The 23,980-nt window shown below is 37.3% G+C and overlaps 1 protein-coding gene across 1 annotated transcript in view; it reads left to right on the forward strand.

The window, feature by feature from the left end:
- Positions 1-3,450: 3,450 nt before the first annotated feature.
- Positions 3,451-23,980, forward strand: part of LOC127635372 (vasoactive intestinal polypeptide receptor 2-like) — a 46,168-nt gene continuing 25,638 nt past the window's right edge. The window contains exons 1-3 of the mRNA XM_052115363.1: positions 3,451-3,773; positions 11,434-11,536; positions 17,163-17,270. Of these exons, the coding sequence (XP_051971323.1) occupies positions 3,717-3,773; positions 11,434-11,536; positions 17,163-17,270 (268 nt within the window). The 5' untranslated portion in view covers positions 3,451-3,716. The remainder of the gene's footprint in view (positions 3,774-11,433; positions 11,537-17,162; positions 17,271-23,980) is intronic.

Here is a 23,980-nt window from a genome sequence, read left to right on the forward strand (position 1 = left end):
AGAAAAAATTTGAAAGTGGAGAATGATAATGAAAAAAGGACTTAAACATTGATCTGTTTCTCACCCGCACATATACAATACTGCTTCTGAAGACATGGATATAAACACTGGAGTCGAATGGATTACTTTAATGCAGCCTATATGTGCTTTTGGAACATCAAACATTTGGTACCCATTCACTTTCATTGTGAGGACCTACAGAGCTGAGATATTCTTCTAAAAATCTTTGTTTGTTCAGCAGAAGGAAGAATGTCATACACATCTGGGATGTGTGAGGGTGAGTAAATGATGAGAGTATTTTCATTTTTGGGTGAACTATCCATTTAAAAAAAGCACAATGACTTGGTTAAATCATATGATATAATGAAAAATGAAATACGTAAAAAGAAATGATTGCTTCATACAACTGTTCTGTCAGGTGGAATAGTTGTTAGTGAACATTTAAAGGTGCACTTTGCAATTTTTTGTTTAACTCCTAAACACTCGAATTGTAATTTTGCAATATATGTAAGAAATCACGACCACTCACTTTAAAATGAAGACTCCAGTCATATCAGTAACCTTATAAAAGCTGTTATATTCTACATAGAGAGCGTCCACACATGGGGGCTGCCATGTTAGAGTCACATGACCAGCCGAACACTACTCGCTTAATCTCAGTAAACATCATGTTATTTGACACTTTCACTCATTAATTAAAGTAATCATGGCTGAATGGGAATACTACATTTCTACAATGGCACCTGAAACTGAAAACTAGTGATTTTAAATGAGCTGCATCCAAGCCGTTATGTGTCAGTGTACAAGATGTCACAAAGAAAAAGTTACTTAGTGCACTTTTGACTCTTACTCATTCTTACTCTCTCTATTCTTTTTGGTCTTTACAAGGTACAGCTGTCAGGCACTAATATTTCATTCCATGAATAAAACATAAATAGAATGATTTCAGTTCCGGTATTTACAAACGTATGTCATAACAGTATGACAAAGTGGAGAGAGGACTTGGGCAGTGATTGGAGACAAAGAACTGGAAAATTGCCATGAAAAAGTCCTTTTGCCACAGTGTCAGATATTTGCATTTGGATTTGGGAATCATAAAAATGTTAGGTATTTAGCTATTTTACCATACAGGCAACCCTTATGAGGACTGGATCGCCCTGAACCTAAAAGTTCACAGTTTTCTGTGAGGTCTTTGGTAGACAAATGTATTTGGATCTGAATGTGCTTAAATTTTTCCCCACTTTCTTGGGACAACAAACTATTCAAAAGTCTAAACACATTTCAAGTTTTGACCAAATGTTTGCATGTTGCAAAGATTATTCTTGTAATGTCTGCTTGATATGTCCTTATTGCAAGAAAGAATTTACCAAGAACGGGAATGCTCAGAAGACACCAAATATTTTCATTCCCTATGTAAACATCCCTATGCAGGTCACATTTTTGTTACATGCAAAGACTCGTTTTTATTTTAGAGACTAATTTATTACTATCCAGTGGATTCATCCAACAGAAGTTGCATTTTTCAATTTTTTTTGCACTCATTCCCTGTTCCTGTTGCTTGGTACTCCAGGTGGGACACAAAGTGAGACACTGTCCAGAGACTGACTTCAGTTTTATCCTTACAAATACAGAGTTAATGATTATGATGAAATGCCTTCTTACTTTGAGAAAGTTGCACATATAGGACAGCTTATACATAAGTTACCAACCATGTGTTACCAAGCAACCAGACAGATTTCAGTTCCATCAATGCAAAATATTAAGCAAAAAAATATTTAATGTCGCAGCTACCCATAGACAAAATTTCATCATCACCACTATTGTTATCATAAGAGAACTCAATGAGCAGTGTTTGCCGGTTTGTAATAAAAGTAGCTGTTTCTCTTTTTTCTACATTCTTTAAGCTAAGAGATGTAAATGAACAATTTCTAATATAAGACACAGCCAAAAACTCAAAGGGCTTATTTAAGTGTCAGTGGCTGATGAGTGTTGTTCCTTTGGTACATTGACCTCTCAAATCCCAGAACACTCTGTTTAACATATTTCACCAGCTGTCTCTTCAAACCCCATCACATGGCTTTGCCTAAAGTCACATTACTTGACCAAGAACAAACACAATGCTTATGAATGAGGTGCGTTCTCAGAATTACAACTCAATGCTTAGAAAATATAATGATCTATTAAGTTGCTGTTTCTCTCAGCTGACACGGTGCATAAAAAGACTGAAAGTGTCATTCTAAAGGCCAGCCTTTATAATGCATTCTGCATTTGTCAGTTTTAATCAGCAATTAATCACAGTATGATCAGATATCAGATACAATAGCATACAAAATGTGAAACAAGGATTGCAATGTGAACATTCAATTCTTTGTTGTAAAGTAGTTCAATAGTAAAACTAAACAGGCACAAAAGGTTTTCATTGAAAAGGAACATTTGTCTGGAATATTTTACATGTATGTTTTAAACCAAATGTATCACTCTACTTTTTGCACTCGAGAGATGACAGGTTTTAAAAAAATGTTTGAAGGTGAGTACCTGCTCTATCAAATATAGTCATATCTGTGAACTACATGCTTTGTGTTGAGACTTAAATGCAAGTGTCTCATTGCACATATTTTTACCTACAAAACTTCCTCTTGAGGAAAGGTCAAAGTTATTTTGTTCCCTCTAGAACTCCTCTGGTCAGAAACAAGCATGCTAAATATAAACCATTTGTAATGAAAAAATTGACAATGTTGTTTGATGCACAATTGTTTGGAGTTTTCTTTATACAGTGAGAAGATTCATATTTACTGTATATATTTTGGTGCCTCTTATAGTCCAAAATATATTCACACTTATTTTAAATTGTTGCCCGGCTGTTCTTTTGTCTAGAGACTTCCAGAAAAGAAGTCTCTGTAGATCATAAGGCTTTTGGAGAGATTTCCAAAAGCCTTATGATTTCTGCTTTTCACTTCTACCCAAACGTGCAAATATGTCAATATAAATCATTTTTGTTTAGCATTATATTTACAGATGATTATACCTGTGCACTTTACCACACACTTAAAAATAAAAATATGAAAAACCTTTTGACATCCATGGAATTTTCCCAATGCACAAAAAGTGCCTTGTGGTGGAAAGCGGCTAATTAGTTTACACTATACAAAAATAAACCTCGAAAATTGTTCTTTGGGGAACCAAAAATGGTTAATCAACGGCATTGCTATAAAAAAAAACTTTTTGGAACCTTTATTTTCATTGTAGCATATAGGTGGTAAATATAGGGGTGCATATTTAGAATTCGAAACAACATTTTGCCATGCAGAATCACCCCGATTTGTGTGACCCCAAAGCAGCTAGCCAAGTCTGAATGGCAGTTCTGTTCAAATGGCAGCATAGCTGTCCAATTGCTGGCAGTGTAAGATGTGTGTAAGAGGCGCGCCAGTTGCGCATCTCTGAGCTGGAGAAGGGGTAACGCAATCTCTCCGAATGAACTGCCTCCACTCAGCTGACAGAGACGCACTCGTCCGCTCTTAGATCACTCCTTGACATCGCGCATGGATTTTGCGCGCGCTTAAGTGTTGCATTCGGACATCTTTCGCACAAGTTGCATGACTTCTCGCTCATGATACCACGGACAAGCTGGAATTTACGCAAGCGAGATGATATGCATGAGTTATCCCGATGAGTTCAGCTAGAGTGTTTAAGATTTCCGTTGAAGAAACCAGCAAGAAATGAATATGAACCTCTTGAACGGCATAGTTCTGCTCTTAGTTTGGCACGCGCACACGGTAAGTTGTCTACCTGCACCGGTGCTGTGAGATCCAGAGCAGGTGTGCTCTTCTCAGCTCATCAGTGAAGGAAATGTGTTTTAGGCTATGTTGTGCAGTTTTATACTATTATTTATATTTTTGTGTAACCTTATACTTTTTTTTGTTTCGTAGATTATTTTGTGTATTTAATAATTGTTTTACTTTTTAAATGACGCTGACAAACCTGAAATAGGACACTTAATGCCAGGTTCCCATTGTGACAACTTACCCCATATAATATGCAGCACTTGCCCCACTATTAGTCTACTTGTGTTTATTGTGTTCAGTCTTTTCCCTAGTCAATAGTGGAAATTTCAAATAGGTTTTAGTAGGCAAGACTTTAAGGTATGTGCCCATACAGAAATTACCATAAACCTATGAGATATACGGATTACTGGAGTAAAAAGTGTGACAACTGGCCCCTGTTCGCCTTTTATGCAACAAGTCAGATATTATTATTATTATTATTATTATTATTATGCAAGGTAACCTTGAATTGTGTTATTTGCAAAGTAAGCATTATGACAAAACTTTGCAGGCTAAATGTTGACTTTAAAAATGCAAATTTTCTATTCTTCTACATTCACTTTACATCACATTTAAGTATTTAGCACATGCTTTTATCCAAAGCGACCAATAAAGGAGGGGAAGCTAGCACGTTGCTATTCTGATGTCAAGAATTTTAACCTAATATAGAAACATAATAGAAGCAATACATCATTTCAAGAGTAAACCAGAGGTAGAGGGCTACAAAGGAGCACAAGTGTAAATCTAGACTCCTAAACTTTCTGTACGAAGAAAATAGGAAATAAAATTAGATTTATACTCAAAACATGTTCACTAAAATACACATATTCAGATATATTCTCTGAAAACAAGTCTTATCTTATTCAATTTTGCACCTAAAGAATATTTATCTTGTTTTAAGACTAAGATATGTTACTGACAATACTGATGAAAAAAAAAAAAAATCATTTTTGAAGTGTAAATCAATCCCAAGGTCAAGGATGAATAATTTGGATGTTGCAGCAAAAGGTCACAATACAACATAAATACAATGACATAAGCTATTTGCATTGTTTATAAGTCTTGCTGTTCATCTTGTTTTAAATAAGCCAAATCTTATCTATTCAAAAGTTCATTAATCAGTAACTTATCTTGTAGAGCACAGAGCATCTCTTTATGACCTTAATTAAAGCGCAGCACTCTGTGCCCATATGCCAGCCTCCCCAGAGGCACACATATACCATGTAGTACACAAACTCAATCTTAGTACACAACAAATGTGTATTCTGCAGACGTTACTGATGACTGTCCTTCATATGTTTCCACTCTGTCATGTATTATCATTGAGAGTGGGCTAAAACTTAAATGTTTAATACACAGCAATTTTATTTAGTTTTTACAAGATAACATGATTTATATTGCAGCAGTATTTTTTTTTCCAATTACAATGAACTATAAATATCTACAGTGTCTGCCCCCAGTCTTGTTTTATTGTGACTCATACAATATCCCTAAAACTAGGTTTTCAATCCGTGGATCAAAAGGTATCCTCAGATGTTGAAGACATATTACACAGAGATCCCATCAAAGCCCAAAGAGGGAGTTGCGTTTGGTTGTGCTCTATTAAAATTAAATCCCTGAGCAATTTCATACACTAACATTTATTTCACTACTCTGGACTTCTTGGATCTTGATGGCATTGTGTTCACTTTCTGGCCTTTTGTGAATTAGAAAAGTATGTTTTTAGATGACACCAGACCATCTCAAATGCCATAAGCGCATTGTCCAATGTGTTTCTTTTGTAGAGAAGGTTTTAACATAGAGAAAAATAGTCTTGGATATATGATAAGTGGGACAGTGGTTAATCTGGAATAACATAGTTCCAAAATCCACTGTAAAATAATCCAGAGATCCTTTTCTAATAAATACTTTATTTGAGTTATCCATATACATACTTTTTTATAATCTAATATGAGTTATAGACTCATTTTAGTCAAACTTTGTAATTGTTTATTTTTAAGCTGTTGTTGAAAACATAAGAGCAACTGCTAAAACAATGCAATAAAATCTCAGAATGCACGTGACCATGAAATGTATTTTTTATACTCCTTGAGATTGCCTAATAACGTTTTTGAGCAATGCTGTATTTTCTGGCATGAGTAATTTCAATCTGCTAACAGATGCACAACTACACTTCACTATAAACATAAGACCACACTTTCTCAGATAATCAAATGACGCTGTTTCATGGTTTCCAGCTGACCCACAGCAGTGCAGAAAGGACCACCAAAATTCAATTTCACTTTCTGCTGCATAGAGCACCTCCAGTATTTTGTGAGGGATCATTGTAGCACAAAAACACAGTGCGCAAAGCCACAAAAGAGAAAGTAAAGATGTTAGAAGTTTAGAAGATGTTAGAAGATGTCAAAAGCTTTAAAGGGAACGCTCAACCAGATAATACAAATTCTGTCTGGAATATTCAGTTTGGAACATTTTATTCTAAACCAGAATTACTTTCTTTTTTTCCATGGAACACAAAAGGAGATGTTAGGCAGAGTGTTAACCTCAGTCACCATTTACTTTCATATTGAATAAAAGTTGCAATTAAAGTGAATGGCGACTGAGGTTAACATTCTGCCTAACATCTTTTGTGTTACATGAAAGAAAGCAAGTCATGACTTTAGAGTTAATGATAACACAGTTTTGATTTTTGGGTAAACCTTCCCTTTAAACCAAATCTTTCAATTAAAAGATTGCACAAAAGAACCTCATATAGATGTAAGTGCATATGAAAGCCCTTAGTGAAGTGTTGTGGTGGTTTGTCAGCAGTTTCTCTACTGGGATGTAAACATGATTGAGCAGGAAACTGTGTCACAAATGCACAGCACAGAGCAGCATACTGTAGCAGGACGCAAACATAGAGAGACCAGAACTTGTTGTCGTAAAAGCTAAGTAGGTTTTGAGTCAAAAGTACAATTATAAGAATGACACATGCTGTATGAATTTGTGAATTCAGTCTTCTAAACTAAAATTACAGTATTATCATATTTTTGCTATTGCTTTTGGGTAAACAAGTGAAAGTCACAATGGCATGCTATCAAATAAAGGTAGATTTTAACCAAAAGGTTGAACTGTGTTCTCAGGACAATGGAATTTTAGATCCGCTATTGGGACATGTTATCACAAAAGTCAGTGTGGATTCAATAAATTATATCTTTTGTCCTGGGTAAGAACAGTGGAAAAGTTCAATAGCTTTTTGTAGCTAAGACTAAAGCTAAAGGGAATGTTCCAGGTTCTATATTTTAAGATCAATGAACAACATTTGTGGTATTATGTTGATTACCACCAAAACATTATAAAAAAATATAATAAGGCACTATATAATGGAAGTGAATGGGCCCAATCCATAAATGTTAATATACTCACTGGGAATGAATAGGTGCTATGATTTATTGGGAATGTTACTGGGAATGGACACATGTTTTATTTGATGTTTTTTTGAGCAAGATGATTATAGGAAGAGATGTGTTCATGTTTAATGTTCTGTTATATTGGTATTTAAAAACAGTGTCTGGTATGCTGGAGTTTTGGGGTTTGACATTAAGGTGAAGAATGGCGCTTGTGCTGAGGTTGAGGATGGACATTCACTTTTAATTGATACTTGATTGAAGTGCTGCTAAGATCTACAAGCAGATGCTATAAAATTAACAGCGCACAAGTTTCACTGTTCTTAAACTTGCTTACCTGGCATGTAGTAATGATTAATAAGATAAATTAATTTTGTCCTGCATAAGAACATTTATTAAATAAAACTTAGTTAATCAGCTTGAGCCAAATGAACCAAAAGACGTTAAGTTAAAACTACCATAGTACATTAATTTAACCTAATCCAACTAAATTACTTAATGACTTAATCTGAATGAAAGACATTACATTTATAGTCAAAACTTTGTAGAATTCAGTTGAGAAATGTTTTTTTTTTTTGAGCGAACCCTCACACTCGTCTGAATTATTTATCTCATTTTGACATTTTACCTGCATCCCCATCACATTCACTCAGAAAGCACCTCATCTCAAACGAATCTGTTTAACACATTTATAGCACCAGATGCTCCCATTTCAACTACAAAGCCTCTATTTTAGAATTTAGAATGCTCAATTCCCACTATTTAGTAGGTCCTCGTGGTGGCTTGGTTACTCACCTCAATCCGAATGGCGGAGGACTAGTCTCAGTTGCCTCCGCTTCTGAGACAATCAATCTGAGCATCTTCTCATGTGGCTCGTCGTGCAAGACACCGTGGAGACTCCGCATGTGGAGGCTCATGCTAGTCTCCGCGATCCATGCACAACTTACCACCTGCCCCATTGAGAGCAAGAACCCCTAATTGCATCCACAAGGAGGTTACCCCATGTGACTCTACCCTCCTTAGCAACTGGGCCAATTTGGTTGCTTAGGAGACCTGGCTGGAGTAACTCAGCAGGCCCTGGATTCGAACTCACGACTCCGGGGATGGTAGTCAGCATCAATACACACTGAGCAACCCAGGGCCCCCCTACAAAGCCTCCATTCATTTGCCAAAAAAATATTTTTGAAGAAAAAAAAAAAGAAAACGTAAACTCCCAAGAAGCAGAAGTATGTGTCAGTGATATGTGCCCATGCGACAGGCTGTCTTAAAACTGCTGCAGAGAATTAGTCTGTTTAACCAGGAAAACAACATAATTGATACACTTTTCACACAAATGTCATAAAATGCAATGGGATCTGTTTGAATTACACAACAATTCTAAATAGAAATTCTGGCTAGCACCTGAAAGTGAGATTGGGAATCTTGGTAATTCCCTAATCACAATTAAATCCATTCCCACTCAGTGGAAGCTGTGTAAATAAGGGTGAAAATGTCAAGTCTGTTTTCAACTTGACTGTAATTGCCTTCTGCCTGAGTTAATCATGGACAGCATTCATTTTGACTGTAATGTGTCTGATTAACCCCTGATACAGTCACCCACATCATTAGTGTGCATGCCGATCAATCTAGCTGTGAGATGTAAGGAAGAAAGCTCTACTTGGCTATGTATTGCTCAACTTGTAGCTCAAGATTTTGAAAGAGATAAGCAATGACAGACATGAAGAGAGGGCTCATATCCTCTTCTGATCTGGGGCTGATTTGTCTTTGTGTTTCATTTGAAAAATCTTAAGCCAATGTGACTAAGAGTTCACACGCAGCACAAACATGCACACAGTATTGTATATATAGTATACAGACACATTTGTTGCCTTACTTATGAGAAAATGTCCTTAGATAATATGACAAACTACACTGAGGACACTGCTAGGACACAACTGTGAACATAAGGATAACTGACATCCTACAACCAATAAAAATTACCCTGTGAACACATAGTGAGAAGTAATTGCAAAAACAACAACGTTAAAATTATTTCTTTGTAAATGCCACTTGGTTTGATACTTCGTTATTTGATGCAATGAAATTCATACAGTCATTAAATAATTATGTGTTCAAAAGTATCAAATACATTTTGTGGCCACTGTGAATTTTTCTAAAACCTAAGCTTTCTGAGTTATATCATCTTTCCATATTTAAAACTCACTAAAAGTGTCAACGGCCAAACAGATGAACTCTTTAACTGATGATTCATGTGATTTCATGGTTAATTCCCTTGATATTATTATAGTTCTTATAATAGAAGATTTTTTCCCATCAGTCAAAAGGGCTTTGTGAATGCTCTTTGATCATGCCGGCTTTGCGTCCAGCTGTGCTGATCTGTAACTTTGGATGCTGTCACCAGGAAACCCGTCTTAACTGAGTTCAGCACTCAGCACCTTGTATTCAGCTGAAATGTCTTCGTCACCACAAATCTCGCCTTACTTTACAAACTCATTTAACACTGCCCTTGGGATGATAAAAGTCATGCTGTTTATTTAGATCTTTAAGCTGAGAAATGCATGTTTAGGGGAATATATTTTCACGGACTGTCCATACAGAACATGATATTGCATCCATCCGTGCTGCTTTTGCAAGTGTTTTCCTATATACACACACGCTAGATGGACATTTTTGTCCGCTGTGCTGCATCTTGCTGTTTTTTTGTGTCTCGTGCAGAAGCACCAAGTTTTTAGACAACGTGTTAAGTTGTGAAGAATTTCAACTATCAATAATGCGACTCGAGAAAAAGTTTGCATCCAGGTTTTTCTTTCTTTTTTTTTTGCAGAAGGACCCCTTACTACGGAGTGATTTTTTAAATTATTACGGAGACAATTGCGGCCAATTTCTAACTACCGCTTGGTTGGAACAATGGTGTTTTTACGACCGCTCAGTCTTCATCAATCTCGTAATTACAAGCTGGAAGCTTGCCATTTTAAGAAAGCTCCGGCATGACAGTGAAACAATATGGCTGCAGCATCAACACTTAATGGTAGCTTATTCAAATTTCTGTTTGACATGGCATTATAGACAGCGTAAGTGTGGCCAAGAGCACTTTCTTTGTTGTTAAACATTTTGCAAGATCATTTCAGAGTGATTTAAGAACTACATTCACATGTGCAGATCTTTGCAGATAGTTTTGTTATTTTGCAGAGAAGATATTTTACTCATGTTTTCAGTCTGCGTGACTGTCTTTTAATGTCTAAATTTGTTCATCTTATTGTTCTTGAGAACACGTCATAAGCTATTCTTTGACAAACACTTAAGAGCTCATTTAATATTTAATAAGTTGTTTTTGTTGTCACCGTTAATATGTTTTTTGTTTTAAATAATACTGTCCATGCCCATCTATAAATGATATACATGTTCAATTTTCAATTGAAAGCTGATGTGTGTATTATTATTATTCTTAGTAGTATTATTATTAGTTTGATGTTCATATAATTTCTCCTGGTTAATATGCAGAAACAATCAGAAGTAAACCATTCGTTGGTGGATTTCTCTGAAAAGCTTAAACACTGCGGCTCTTTGGCACTTTTACCATTCCTCTGTTTGTCCTCAGCAACCCGTCCAGCTCAATACGACAATATTGGCTCAACCAATTTTATGATTTTGGGGCAGGACTAGCTGTTAGTTTGACCAACAGGAGATAAAGTGGGAGTTCAGAAAGCAGTTTGAAAACAATGTTTATTTTTGCCATTTCGTATGGTGGGGCTAGTGGCCTTGGAAATTACACACACGGACACTTTATTCCCCTTTGCAATGTTTTACTTTCATTATTATTTATAAGGCATCTCCAAGGCCTGACGCCACACTCACTCTGTCTGTGCGTGGGTTCTTTTCCCCAGTATATAGTATATCTTCATTTTTGCATTTGACTAAGATAAGAGACATTTTAAGCCTTCCATAAGGATATAATGTCAGGTTATTTGGCATTTGGATCATAAGGAAAAGTGCCAAGAAAAAACAAAATATGTAATCAACAACAGAGCTCTGCAAATGGATCAGTTTGGCATTATGAGTGTTGTCATAAAAATGAATAATTTCTGAGTCTGAGGATGTGAACCGCTCTGAGTAGAATCTCTGAGTTGTCATCTCGTAATTACTGTAATTCAGACGCAATGTGAACACAGTATAGGTCACTAGGAATAAGCATTGAATCATATTCTGTTTCCTTTGCCCCCTCAAAGGTCAACGGTAGACATCCCAACTGTCATTTTCTGTATGAGCTACAGATGGCCGAGAAGGAATGTTTGGGCATGCTGGCGGATGATCTGTCTTTGAACTCCAAAGGTATTATATTAGCATGTGTTTGTGTGTGTGTGTGTGTGTGTGTGTGTGTGTGTGTGTGTCTATGGGCACACATCTGTTACATCATGCCCATCATCTTCTAAATCCGTTTACAGTATTTGTTGGGGTTTTTGAATGTTAGCATGCATTTGCATGTCATCAGCTAATTTTTGTAAGATGTATATAGTGTTGTGTGTTTAATTGTCTATGTCATGCTCACCACAAATATTGTAATAGAAGAAATTTGAATGAGCTCTTGCCACATTAGGTTGTCCTCCTCAATCATTTACTTTTTCCTTGTTTTGATGTTTGCACAGGGGCAGATTACGACTAGCAAGGGCCCTGTGGGCAATTTTCTTTTATTGCTCAGATGTTGCTCTTTCAAAGCTCAAGAGACTTGAAATCGTAATTTAATTTAGGTTACATTTAAGTACACTTAAAAAAAGTTATTTTTTTCTATTAAAAATATCAAAACATCCTTAAAACAAGAAACAAAATTGCTGTAGAATTTGAATTACGTTTATTCTTCTACCCCATTGACATTTTTTGTCTGTCTTTTAAGCATCTAACAATATTTTGTGATATTTATGGTCAAAAGTTTCCCTCATGCATATTAAAGGAATATTTATGGTTCAATACAAGTTAAAGGAATAATTCACCCAAAAATGTTAATTCTCTCATTATTTTCTCTCATGACATTCCAGATGTGTATGGCTTTGTTTCTTGAACACAAACAAAGATTTTTAGAAGAATATATCAGCTCTGTGGTCCATATAATACAAGTGAATGGTGACCAAAACTTTGAAGCTCCAAAAGGCACAGAAAGGCAGCAAAAAAGTAATCCATAAGACTACGGTGGTTAAATCCATATCTTCAGAAGCGATATGATAGGTGTGGGTGAGAAACAGAACAATATTTAAGTCCATTTTTCTTTAAATTCTCATCCCTGACCATTTGGTGGCCATATGCATGAACAATGTGAATTGCCAAAAACACAAGAAGAAGAATGTTAAAGTGGAGATTTATAGTAAAAATATATTTAAATATTGACCTGTTTCTCACCCACACATATTATATTGGTTATGAAGACATGGATTTAACCACTTTTATGCTGCCTTTATGCCTTTTTTGAGCTTAAACTTTTGGTACCCATTCACTTGTATTATATGGACCACAGAGTTGAGATACAAGTCATACACATCTGGTATGGCATGAGGGTAAACGTAAATGATGAGAGACATTTCATGTTTTGGGTAAACTATTCCTTTAATTAATTAATGTTGACTACTAAAATAAATTTTTCAATTGTCCCTCCTTTTTTCTTTTTTTTAATCTCCTTTTCTCTTAAATTGGAATGCCCAATTACCACTACTGGGATGGTGTGGTTACTCACCTCAATCCGGGTGGCGGAGGACAAGTTTCAGTTGCCTCCACTTCTGAGACAGTCAATTCGTGGATCTTATCACGTGGCTCATCGTTCCTGACACCGCGGAGACTCACAGCATGTGGAGGCTCATGCTACTCTCCATGATCCACACACATCTTACCATTGAGAGTGAGAACTACTAATCACAACCACAAGGAATTTACCCAATGTGACTCTACCCTCCCTTGCAACCGCGCCAATTTGTTTGCTTTGGAGACCTAGCTAGAGTCACTCGTCATGCCCTGGATTTCGCATTTGAATTTTCTTTAAAAAAAAATTTAATCTGGGTTAATGAACAATTGATGTGAATGGTCCCAATCTGTAAACATTAAAATACTCACTTTTTTAAAAGTATAGCCAAAAGACATAAACAATATGCATGTTACATGATTTTAGTGTGATCAAATCCCTTACTAACCTTATCTGTGCGGTAATGTCCAATTTTTCAACTTCGATACCACTATGAAGTAACGGCATAAACCCTAAAACACTCAAATGACCGTATTGTAAGTGCTGCAAAGTAATCTTGATTTCTACTTTTTTTTTAAAGGAGGAATGAGTAGAATTTATTATTATTATTTTTATTATTATTTAAATAGTTATTATTATTTATTTTTGTGGTAGTCAACATTATGCCACAAATGCTCTCAGTTGAGTTTAACTTGTATTGGCCATGGAACATTCCTTTAAACAGGATCCCATGCTCTTAAACTGTCTGATCTTCATCCATAGTTCATCTTAGTTTTATGATGTAAGATCTCAGATCATATATTTAAGCTTTTAACAACCCAGATGTTTTATTGCAATGACTCGGTAATAGGGATTCTTATATTTAAAAGGACGTTTGAATTTCCTTCTGCTTTTAAATGTTTCCCAGCCCCTGTCAACTCTGTTCATTAGTCGTAATCATTAAACCCATGGTCAATAACAATGACGGACAGTATTTGGCTTTACTTTCCTCCTTACAAGGATTAATCTTGATTTACATGACAATTCCACTGTTAAACAACTAACAACTTTGTGACTTCAACTAAGTCTAAAAACAAAAGAAGCAAAACTCAGTTAATCTACCTAATATGCAATTATAAACAACATTGCATTTCTTTTCATGTTTGTCTCCCATTATTCTTTATTATGGAGCATGTTGATTTACATCCACTTCTGAAGGAAATCAAGAGTGAAGTGTGGGAACAACACAGCTTTGCATGCATTTGCGATGACAGCAGTGTGTTTTCCATCAAGCACCAATAGGGAAATGTTCAATTAATGGTCATTATTTGGAAGTAAATAATACACAAAGGTCTTGACCATTTGTAAGGGTGAAATGAGTAATCAGTCCTTCTGGAGATGATTTTAAAAAAAAAACCTAGAAAAGAGTTTGGTCAACTTAATGTGCCTCACATTGCTAATGTTGATTGTGATGGTTCATACGAGCACACAGTGGACCAAGAACTCAAGAACTGACCAATCAGAAGCAGTGTTTACAAGATCTTAAACAATACTTAGTGAGTGACATGTGAAGTGTTTTCTCTAGGTTTAGATTCCTTCATTTTCCTCAGAACAGCTGTCTCCGAGCAAATGCAGCTGTTTCTTAAGACCATAAGAGATGATAGAGATGGGGTGGTGTGGTGTAGGGGTTAAACCTACACCACACTGGTAATAGGAAAGTTTTGATTCGATACCTACAGTAAGAGCCCATATGTAACTTTTTGCTACATCTGCCAATGGCCTGTGAATTGAGAGAATTGATTGGCCATAAATATTTCATACCAGCCACGAAATTGTATTTGCCATTATTCTTAATAAAATATTTTTGTACCTAGGACAATAGCATTATTTAGCTATTTTTTTTTCTTGGATATTTGTGACAAATAGTGTGTTATAAAAATATAGACACATCATGATTGTAGTGTCCTGATTTTACTCAACATTAAACTTCTGATGGTAAATTTTCTACTGGGGAAAAGGGTGTTAGAAGACACGTGCGTCACGACAGATGTTTTTAGTTGACGTCTTTTATAGATGTTTGATTTAATTTGCTTACATTACTGACATCATCGAGGGTCAGACTATCACACTTACCGCATAAACAATATTTTGTTTCAGTTCCTAATAATGTTACTGGCCAAGAGGTGAGCAACTCCCATAGCATTTTATTTACTCATCAAAGTTGCATTTGGACCTCTGTGAGGCCATAATCCCTAATGTATCACCATTTTGCATTTAAACAATTAAAGGTTTCAAATTAATTGTTTCCCAAAAATTACTTTTACTCGCCTTCATGTCATCCCAGATGTGTACGACATTCTTTCTTCTGCAGAACACAAACTAAGATTTTTAGAAGAATATATCAACTCTGTAGGTCCACACAATGTAAGTGAATGGTGGCCAGAACTTTGAAGGTCCAAAAAGCACATAAAGGCAACATAAAAGTAATCCATAAGAATCTCTGTTAAATCCATATCTACAGACGTGATATGATAAATGTGGGAAGAAACAGATCAATATTTAAGTCATTTTATTATAAATCTCCAGTTTCACTTTCACATTCTTCTTATTTTGTTTTTGGCAGTTCACATTGTTCATGCATATCACCACCTACTGGGAAGGGAGGAGAATTTATAGTAAAAAAGGACTTTTAATATTGATCTGTTTCTCATCCACATCTATCATATTGCTTCTGAAGACATTAATTAAACCACTGGAGTTTGGATTACATTTATTCTGCTTTTATGTCCTTTTTGGAAATTCAAATTCTGGCCATCATTCACTCTGCATTGAATTGACCAACAGAGCTGAGATGCACATCTGGGATGGCCTGAGTTTGAGTAAATGATGAGAGAATTAAAATTTTGGGGTGAACTACCACTTTAAGGCAACTAGGCTCTGGTTACTCAATGGAGATTGTCACTGTAATAAATAAACTACTGTATAGGTCACTTTGCATTATAGCATCTGCAAAATTACATTCTCTTAAGGCATTGTTGTGCGAGTTTCTTCTCAGAGAGATCCTCCTCAATACATTTTCCCATTAATAAATAACAGTTCACAAGTATGCGTGTTCATATAATCTTGAAATAATGGCAAATGGTTTAAATGCTTTGGCTTGCTGTCCATAATGGAAGGTCTCGAGCGTGAGATTTGACTTGTGCTCCAATTTTCCCAATGGACTACATAAAGAGATATACTAAATGGTTATAGATTTATGGAAGAAAATGCAGGAGGAGATGGGGAGGAGGTGGGATGCCTGAAGGATTGACGCTAGAGAGATAAGTGAGCCTTAATATGCTCTTGCAGTGATTACGAGATTAGATTAACCTGCTTCTTGCAAAATTATGTATAGAACTCCAATAAACAGTGCCGTAAACATAAGAGTAGATGCACATTAAAGACTGCATGCCCTCTCTGTGGCGTTCCAGCAAGCCTGCAGAGTTGTGGATGTTGATGGATGGTGGTGGGATGTCATCCTCAAACCTCTTTGACCATCTTTCTATTTAAGTCCAGACCTTCACAACACACTCTAAACATACTTTAGACCTGAAAAGTCAAATTCCTGTGGGTTGGTCTCTAGAGTTTCAATGACTTTCCTTTCTTGCTTATACAGTATATACAGTACATTTGAAGGGGTAGTTTACCCCCAAATTGCAATTTTGTCATCATTTACAGAACCTTGTGTCATTCCAAATCCAAATGACCTTTTGCCCCTCTGTGAAACTCAAAAGGAGAATGTTAAGGACTGACAGCCTCAGTTCCCTTTACCTTGCATTTATGGGAAAGAGCAACATCAGCCTTCAACATAGTTTCTACACTTGTTATGTCAAAATAGGTTTGGAACAACAAGAGGGCGAGTAAATGATGACTTAATGAAACACTTCAACGCTATATAAATGACATGCATGAAGCATGTGCCGTGCATAATTAAAACACAAATGAAACCATGTTCAGATACAATGCAATGTAATCTGGTAAAGCTGCTTTGAAAAAAACAAACAAGTAAAGACTTTCAACAGAATTAGTAAATAAATCTGGATCTTATCTTGCACTTTGAAGTTACCCAATTTCTCACACCTGTCAAACGCATGGCTAGTTTCACATAGGTCTTTACAATAGCTTTGTTTTGTTAAAAGTTGTTCTCTCTCTGCATATTTTTGGGATCCAGATGATTTGCTCTCAATTTTTCTCTCTGTTTCTACTTCCACACAGGTTGCGGTGGAATGTGGGATAATTTTTCTTGCTGGCGCCGTGCAGATATCGGAGAGGTGGTCAACAATACTTGCCCAACTGCCCTAAAAAATCTGTTTACCAGAGATGGTAATATATGCTTTAACACTTGCAGACTGATTCATTTTAACATTACGCCACATACTAAGATCCAAACACAAGGACACAGGGTTATTTACTTTCCCTACACATAGACTCTTAAAAATAAACATATTTAACTGTTCTTTGTTGGAGCTCAGGTCAACAAAGAACTGTTTCTGATCAAGAACCATTTTTGTCCTATAGTTATACATTATATATTCTTTAGAGATGTTGATGCTTTTGACAATGTTTAGCTATTTCCTAGCCAATCAGAGTGTCTTTGAGACTTAATACATTATAGTGTGATTATTTCCAATTTAAAAAATTTGCTTGTAAAGGGATAAGAATGAATTTTGATTCTGATTTTCCTTGTGAGCATGCATGTGCGAGTATGAGTAAATTAACGAGTAAGGGGGTAAATTAAAGGCTGGAGTGAGTGAATCATGTCTTTTCCCTTCTGCCCGGACGTGCTCATTGACCCATGGACCCAAGCCGAGGGCAAAGAACCAGCACATCCTTTCTTCCCTACAGAGAACTTGTCTGTCAAGCTCCAGAGTGTGGGAGCAGACACACCTCTCTGATTCCCCAATCATTCTATTTTCATCCTAACCTGCCAGTGCAGAGAGGTCATGCAGGAACACATGAACACATGGTGCTGTTGGAAGTCCACAGAGTTAAGGAGCCAAATTAGCCAAGAACATCTGCCAAGTCAACATATGTTGACTTATGAATATAGAACATAATTATTTTGAATCAAGCTTTCTAATGTATGGCTGATCTTTTCTCCAATGAATCATAGCAAACATAATTTATGCTCCATTAGCTGTTACCCTACTTGTTATCATATTTTTTTCCTCGCCAAGCAGCTCTTAAAAAAAGCAATGCATTGCACTCTAAACCTGGTGTTTAGACAGGCATATTTTCAATCGTTTGACAGAGGTTAATGGATTGTAGAGGCTAGTACAGATATATTTCTCCCATTCTGATTGTACCAGGTACATTCAGCTAAGTAGGTGCCTCTGGGTTATGTGGGCACTAAAAGGCTCAACCTAACCTTCCTCATCCGCAGTTCAAGGGATAGTTCACCTGAAAATGTTAAATTATGGCATTATTTGCTCACCCACATGCAATTTCAGACCAGAAAGAACATCCAAACGCTTTTGGAACAAAGTAGAATTTAAGCAGAATATCAGAGCTGCTCTTTTACGAATGTGGTGAAGCGGGAATTGACCAAGTAGGATAAACCAGAAAACTTGCTTACATATACTTCAAATTGTAGAATTAAACCAACTACACCACCCTGGGACTTTACCAATGGTAAGGATAACCCAAAAAGGGCACACAGGTTCATTACCAAGAAGAGGCAGAGAGACATGGATACCAGTACAAAAATAGATTTCTTTATTGAAATTAACAAAAAACAATAAATTGATAAAACCTGTTGTTGACTGGGTTGAACAGATGTAAACTTGCGTATGCACCAGAGGAAATATTCACAATTTACTCCACACAGAACAAAACAAACAAACAGAGAACAGGGCTAAAAACATGGCTGAGGTTTATGGGTAGCTTGGTAGGCTAGCTGAGAGCTTATCGGATCCCCTAAAAAGCACCACACACACACACACACACACACACACACACACACATGTTGTGTTTCCATGTTTTATGGGGACTTTCCATAGACATAATGGTTTTTATACTGTACAAACTTTATATTCTATCCCCTAAACCTAACCCTACCCCTAAACCTAACCCTCACAGAAAACATTCTGCATTTTTACATTTTCAAAAAACATAATTTAGTATGATTTATAAGCTGTTTTCCTCATGGGGACCGACAAAATGTCCCCACAAGGTCAAAAATTTCGGGTTTTACTATCCTTATGGGGACATTTGGTCCCCACAAAGTGATAAATACACGCTCACACATACACACACACACACACACACACACACACACACACACACATGTTGTGTTTCCATGTTTTATGGGGACTTTCCATAGACATAATGGTTTTTATACTGTACAAACTTTATATTCTATCCCCTAAACCTAACCCTACCCCTAAACCTAACCCTCACAGAAAACATTCTGCATTTTTACATTTTCAAAAAACATAATTTAGTATGATTTATAAGCTGTTTTCCTCATGGGGACCGACAAAATGTCCCCACAAGGTCAAAAATTTTGGGTTTTACTATCCTTATGGGGACATTTGGTCCCCACAAAGTGATAAATACACGCTCACACACACACACACACACACACACACACACACACACACACACACACACACACACACACACACACACACACAAATTGTGTCAAGCTCCAAAAATATCCCAAAAGAATCATTCATATAGTCCAAATGACAATGCTCTATTATAAGTATTCTGAAGTCATATGATAGCTTTGTGTGAGGAACGGACTGAAATTTAATTCAAAAGTCTTGAAAATCTTGCTTGACAGCAGTGGTCACCAATCAGTTACTTTGCATGGAAAAGAACAGCTTTGATATTCTGCTACAGGTGAAACTCGAAAAATTAGAATATCGTGCAAAAGTTCATTAATTTCAGTAATTCAACTTAAAAGGTGAAACTAATATATTATATAGACTCATTACAAGCAAAGTAAGATATTTCAAGCCTTTATTTGATATAATTTTGATGATTATGGCTTACAGCTTATGAAAACCCCAAATTCAGAATCTCAGAAAATTAGAATATTGTGAAAAGGTTCAGTATTGTAGGCTCAAAGTGTCACACTCTAATCAGCTAAACACCTGCAAAGGGTTCCTGAGCCTTTAAGTGGTCTCTCAGTCTGGTTCAGTTGAATTCACAATCATGGGGAAGACTGCTGACCTGACAGTTGTGCAGAAAACCATCATTGACACCCTCCACAAGGAGGGAAAGCCTCAAAAGGTAATTGCAAAAGAAGTTGGATGTTCTCAAAGTGCTGTATCAAAGCACATTAATAGAAAGTTAAGTGGAAGGGAAAAGTGTGGAAGAAAAAGGTGCACAAGCAGCAGGGATGACCGTAGCCTGGAGAGGATTGTCAGGAAAAGGCCATTCAAATGTGTGGGGGAGCATCACAAGGAGTGGACTGAGGCTGGAGTTACTGCATCAAGAGCCACCACACACAGACGGGTCCTGGACATCGGCTTCAAATGTCAAACGTCTTAACTGGGCTAAAGAAAAAAAGAACTGGTCTGTTGCTCAGTGGTCCAAAGTCCTCTTTTCTGATGAGAGCAAATTTTGCATCTCATTTGGAAACCAAGGTCCAAGAGTCTGGAGGAAGAATGGAGAGGCACACAATCCAAGATGCTTGAAGTCCAGTGTGAAGTTTCCACAGTCTGTGTTGGTTTGGGGAGCCATGTCATCGGCTGGTGTTGGTCCACTGTGCTTTATTAAGTCCAGAGTCAACGCAGCCGTCTACCGGGACATTTTAGAGCACTTCATGCTTCCTTCAGCAGACAAGCTTTATGGAGATGCTGACTTCATTTTCCAGCAGGACTTGGCACCTGCCCACACTGCCAAAAGTACCAAAACCTGGTTCAATGACCATGGTATTACTGTGCTTGATTGGCCAGCAAACTCGCCTGACCTGAACCCCATAGAGAATCTATGGGGCATTGCTAAGAGAAAGATGAGAGACATGAGACCAAACAATGCAGAAGAGCTGAAGGCTGTTATTGAAGCATCTTGGTCTTCCATAACACCTCAGCAGTGCCACAGGCTGATAGCATCCATGCCACGCCGCATTGAGGCAGTAATTAATGCAAAAGGGGCCCAAACCAAGTACTGAGTACATATGCATGATTATACTTTTCAGAGGGCCGACATTTCTGTATTTAAAATCCTTTTTTTTTATTGATTTCATGTAATATTCTAATTTTCTGAAATTCTGAATTTGGGGTTTTCATAAGCTGTAAGCCATAATCATCAAAATTATATCAAATAAAGGCTTGAAATATCTTACTTTGCTTGTAATGAGTCTATATAATATATTAGTTTCACCTTTTAAGTTGAATTACTGAAATTAATGAACTTTTGCACGATATTCAAATTTTTCGAGTTTCACCTGTATAAGGAAATCAGTCATAATGTCAGTTCAGGCAGGTCACAAGAGTCAAGCTCACAATCAGCTGATGCTCTTCTGATCATGACATCTTCTAATTCAATTCTGATGTTTTTAATAGTAGTCCTATTTAAGTCATTTATTCTTTGTTGCTGCTGCCTCCATTGCATGGATGCAAGCTGCATCAGAGATTATTTAGCAGAGACGGGCCACTTCTATTTACTGTAAATGAATGGGAGAAATTGGAACGCCCAACCAAGAAGCTCTTACGCCCAATGGTCAACGGATGTAGAAAGCATTCCCAGCTTACAGGTAAAAGAGCCAATCAACTTTTAGAAACAGTTAAAGAAGAACAAATTATGATTCCAATATTATCATATTTAACTGCTGATTTGAAATATGTTCTTTGATCGTAATCTTGACCAACAGCTTTTTTAGATTTCGGTGTTCCCCCATTCAAGTAGATAGGAGTTGCTCTGGCATGACTGGAAATAGTCTCCCGGGAGTGTTCCAAAGATGGCTGCCAGTGGACTGACTTGCTAGAAAGACTTTGGCTGCATTAACACCATCCTCCATACCCAGCTGCACATCTTGTATGGCAGATTTGCTTTTATGTTTTCTCTACATCTGCCTTTTGTTCTGTGCTCTAAGACTACAATTGTTTGCCAGTTTGGAATTCCTATCTTAAAAGTGCTATTAAGCCTTGGTCTTGATTTATTAGCTTGGTACACAGTACTTGAAGTTATTTAAGGGCATTTTCACACCTAGTTTGTTTGAGCACTCCAAGCGCTCTCGGAGCGGTATACGGCGTATATGTGAACAACCCAAGTGGTCTCAGACCCCCCTAAAAGTACCCAAAAGTGAACCATATTCAGACCACCTCAGGAGGTGGTCTGAGTATGGTTTGTTTGTGGGTCCTTTTGTGGTTCGATTGATTTGTGAGATGTGAAAGGAAAGAGGTACCAGTTCGCTTTGCATTTTATGACACAAGTAAATATTGGCTTGACATACTTAGCTGCATTACATACTTCATATTTCAGTCACAATTTTCTGTCCACATATGGGAATTTATCCCTAACCCTAACCCAGACCATGATTATCATGATGTGTTTTTGTGTCTCATATTCAATACTTGTATTATTTGGGCACCTCAAATGAACAGACCAGCTGCATTCAGAGCAGAGCAGTGTGTTAAGATTCACATTTACATTTACGTTTATTCATTTGGCAGACGCTTTTATCCAAAGCGACTTACAAAAGAGGAAGAACATCAGCGAATCATCTTAGGGAGACAGTGGTACAAAAAGTGCCATATTACAAAGTTTCACTATCATCAGAATAGTATACAAAACAGATTTAAGTGCAACAAGAAATGTAAATAAATTTTTTTTTTTTTTTAAGTGACCAGTTAAGTGCTTTTGGAAAAGATGTGTTTTTAGCCGTTTTTTGAAGATAGAGAGTGAGTTAGCTTTCCGGATTGAGTTGGGAAGGTCATTCCACCACCGTGGTATGATGAAACTGAAAGTCCGGGAAAGTGTTTTGGTGCCTCTTTGTTTTGGTACGACAAGGCGACGTTCCTTAGCCGACCGCAGGTTTCTGGTGGGAACGTAGCTCTGCATAAATGTTTTTAGATATGCTGGAGCAGACCCAGTGACTGTTTTGTATGCCAGCAACAGGGCCTTAAATTTAATACGTGCATGAACCGGCAGCCAGTGGAGAGAGACAAAGAGTGGTGTAACATGTGCTCTCCTAGGTTCATTAAAGACCAGACGTGCTGGTGCATTCTGGGTCATTTGGAGAGGTCTAATAGCACATGCAGGAAGGCCTGCAATGAGAGCGTTACAGTAGTCCAGTCTAGTTATGACAAGGGACTGAACGAGCAGTTGTGTGGCATGTACAGAGAGGAAGGGTCTTATCTTCCTGATATTGTAGAGTGTAAATCTACATGATCTTGCAGTTTTTGAAATGTGGTCTGTGAAATTTAGCTCATCATCAATGGTTACCCCTAGATTTCTGACCGTTTTGGAAGGCGAAACTGTAGTTGGACCCAGCTGCACGGTGATGTTGTGTTCAACAGCCGGGTTGGCTGGAAAGACAAGGAGTTCGGTCTTGGCTGGGTTGAGTTGAAGGTGGTGTTCCTTCATCCAGGCTGAGATGTGTGCCAGACAGGCAGCGATTTGAGCAGTCACTGTGGTGTCGTTGGGCTGGAAAGACAAGTAGAGTTGCGTGTCATCAGCGTAGCAGTGGTAAGAGAAACCATGTGACTGAATGATGGGTCCCAGTGATGTTGTGTATATGGAGAAGAGAAGTGGCCCAAGCACTGATCCCTGAGGTACCCCAGTAAGTAACTGGTGTGGCTTGGATACTTCCCCTCTCCAGGCTACCTCAAAGGACCTTTCTGAGAGATAAGAGTTGACCCAGTCAAGCACAGTTCCAGTGATACCCAGTTTAGAGAGGGTGGAGAGTAGGATCTGATGGTTGACTGTGTCAAAGGCAGCAGAAAGGTCCAGCAGAATCAGAACGGATGATCTGGATTCAGCTTTTGCCTGTCTCAGCGACTCGATGACAGACAGCAGGGCAGATGGACCGCTGTTGATGCTGTTGGGGCGGCTGTGGCTCAGGTGGACGAGCGGGTTGG

The sequence above is a fragment of the Xyrauchen texanus genome, chromosome 42 (assembly GCF_025860055.1).
Source record: "Xyrauchen texanus isolate HMW12.3.18 chromosome 42, RBS_HiC_50CHRs, whole genome shotgun sequence".
NCBI classification, from domain to species: domain Eukaryota; kingdom Metazoa; phylum Chordata; class Actinopteri; order Cypriniformes; family Catostomidae; genus Xyrauchen; species Xyrauchen texanus.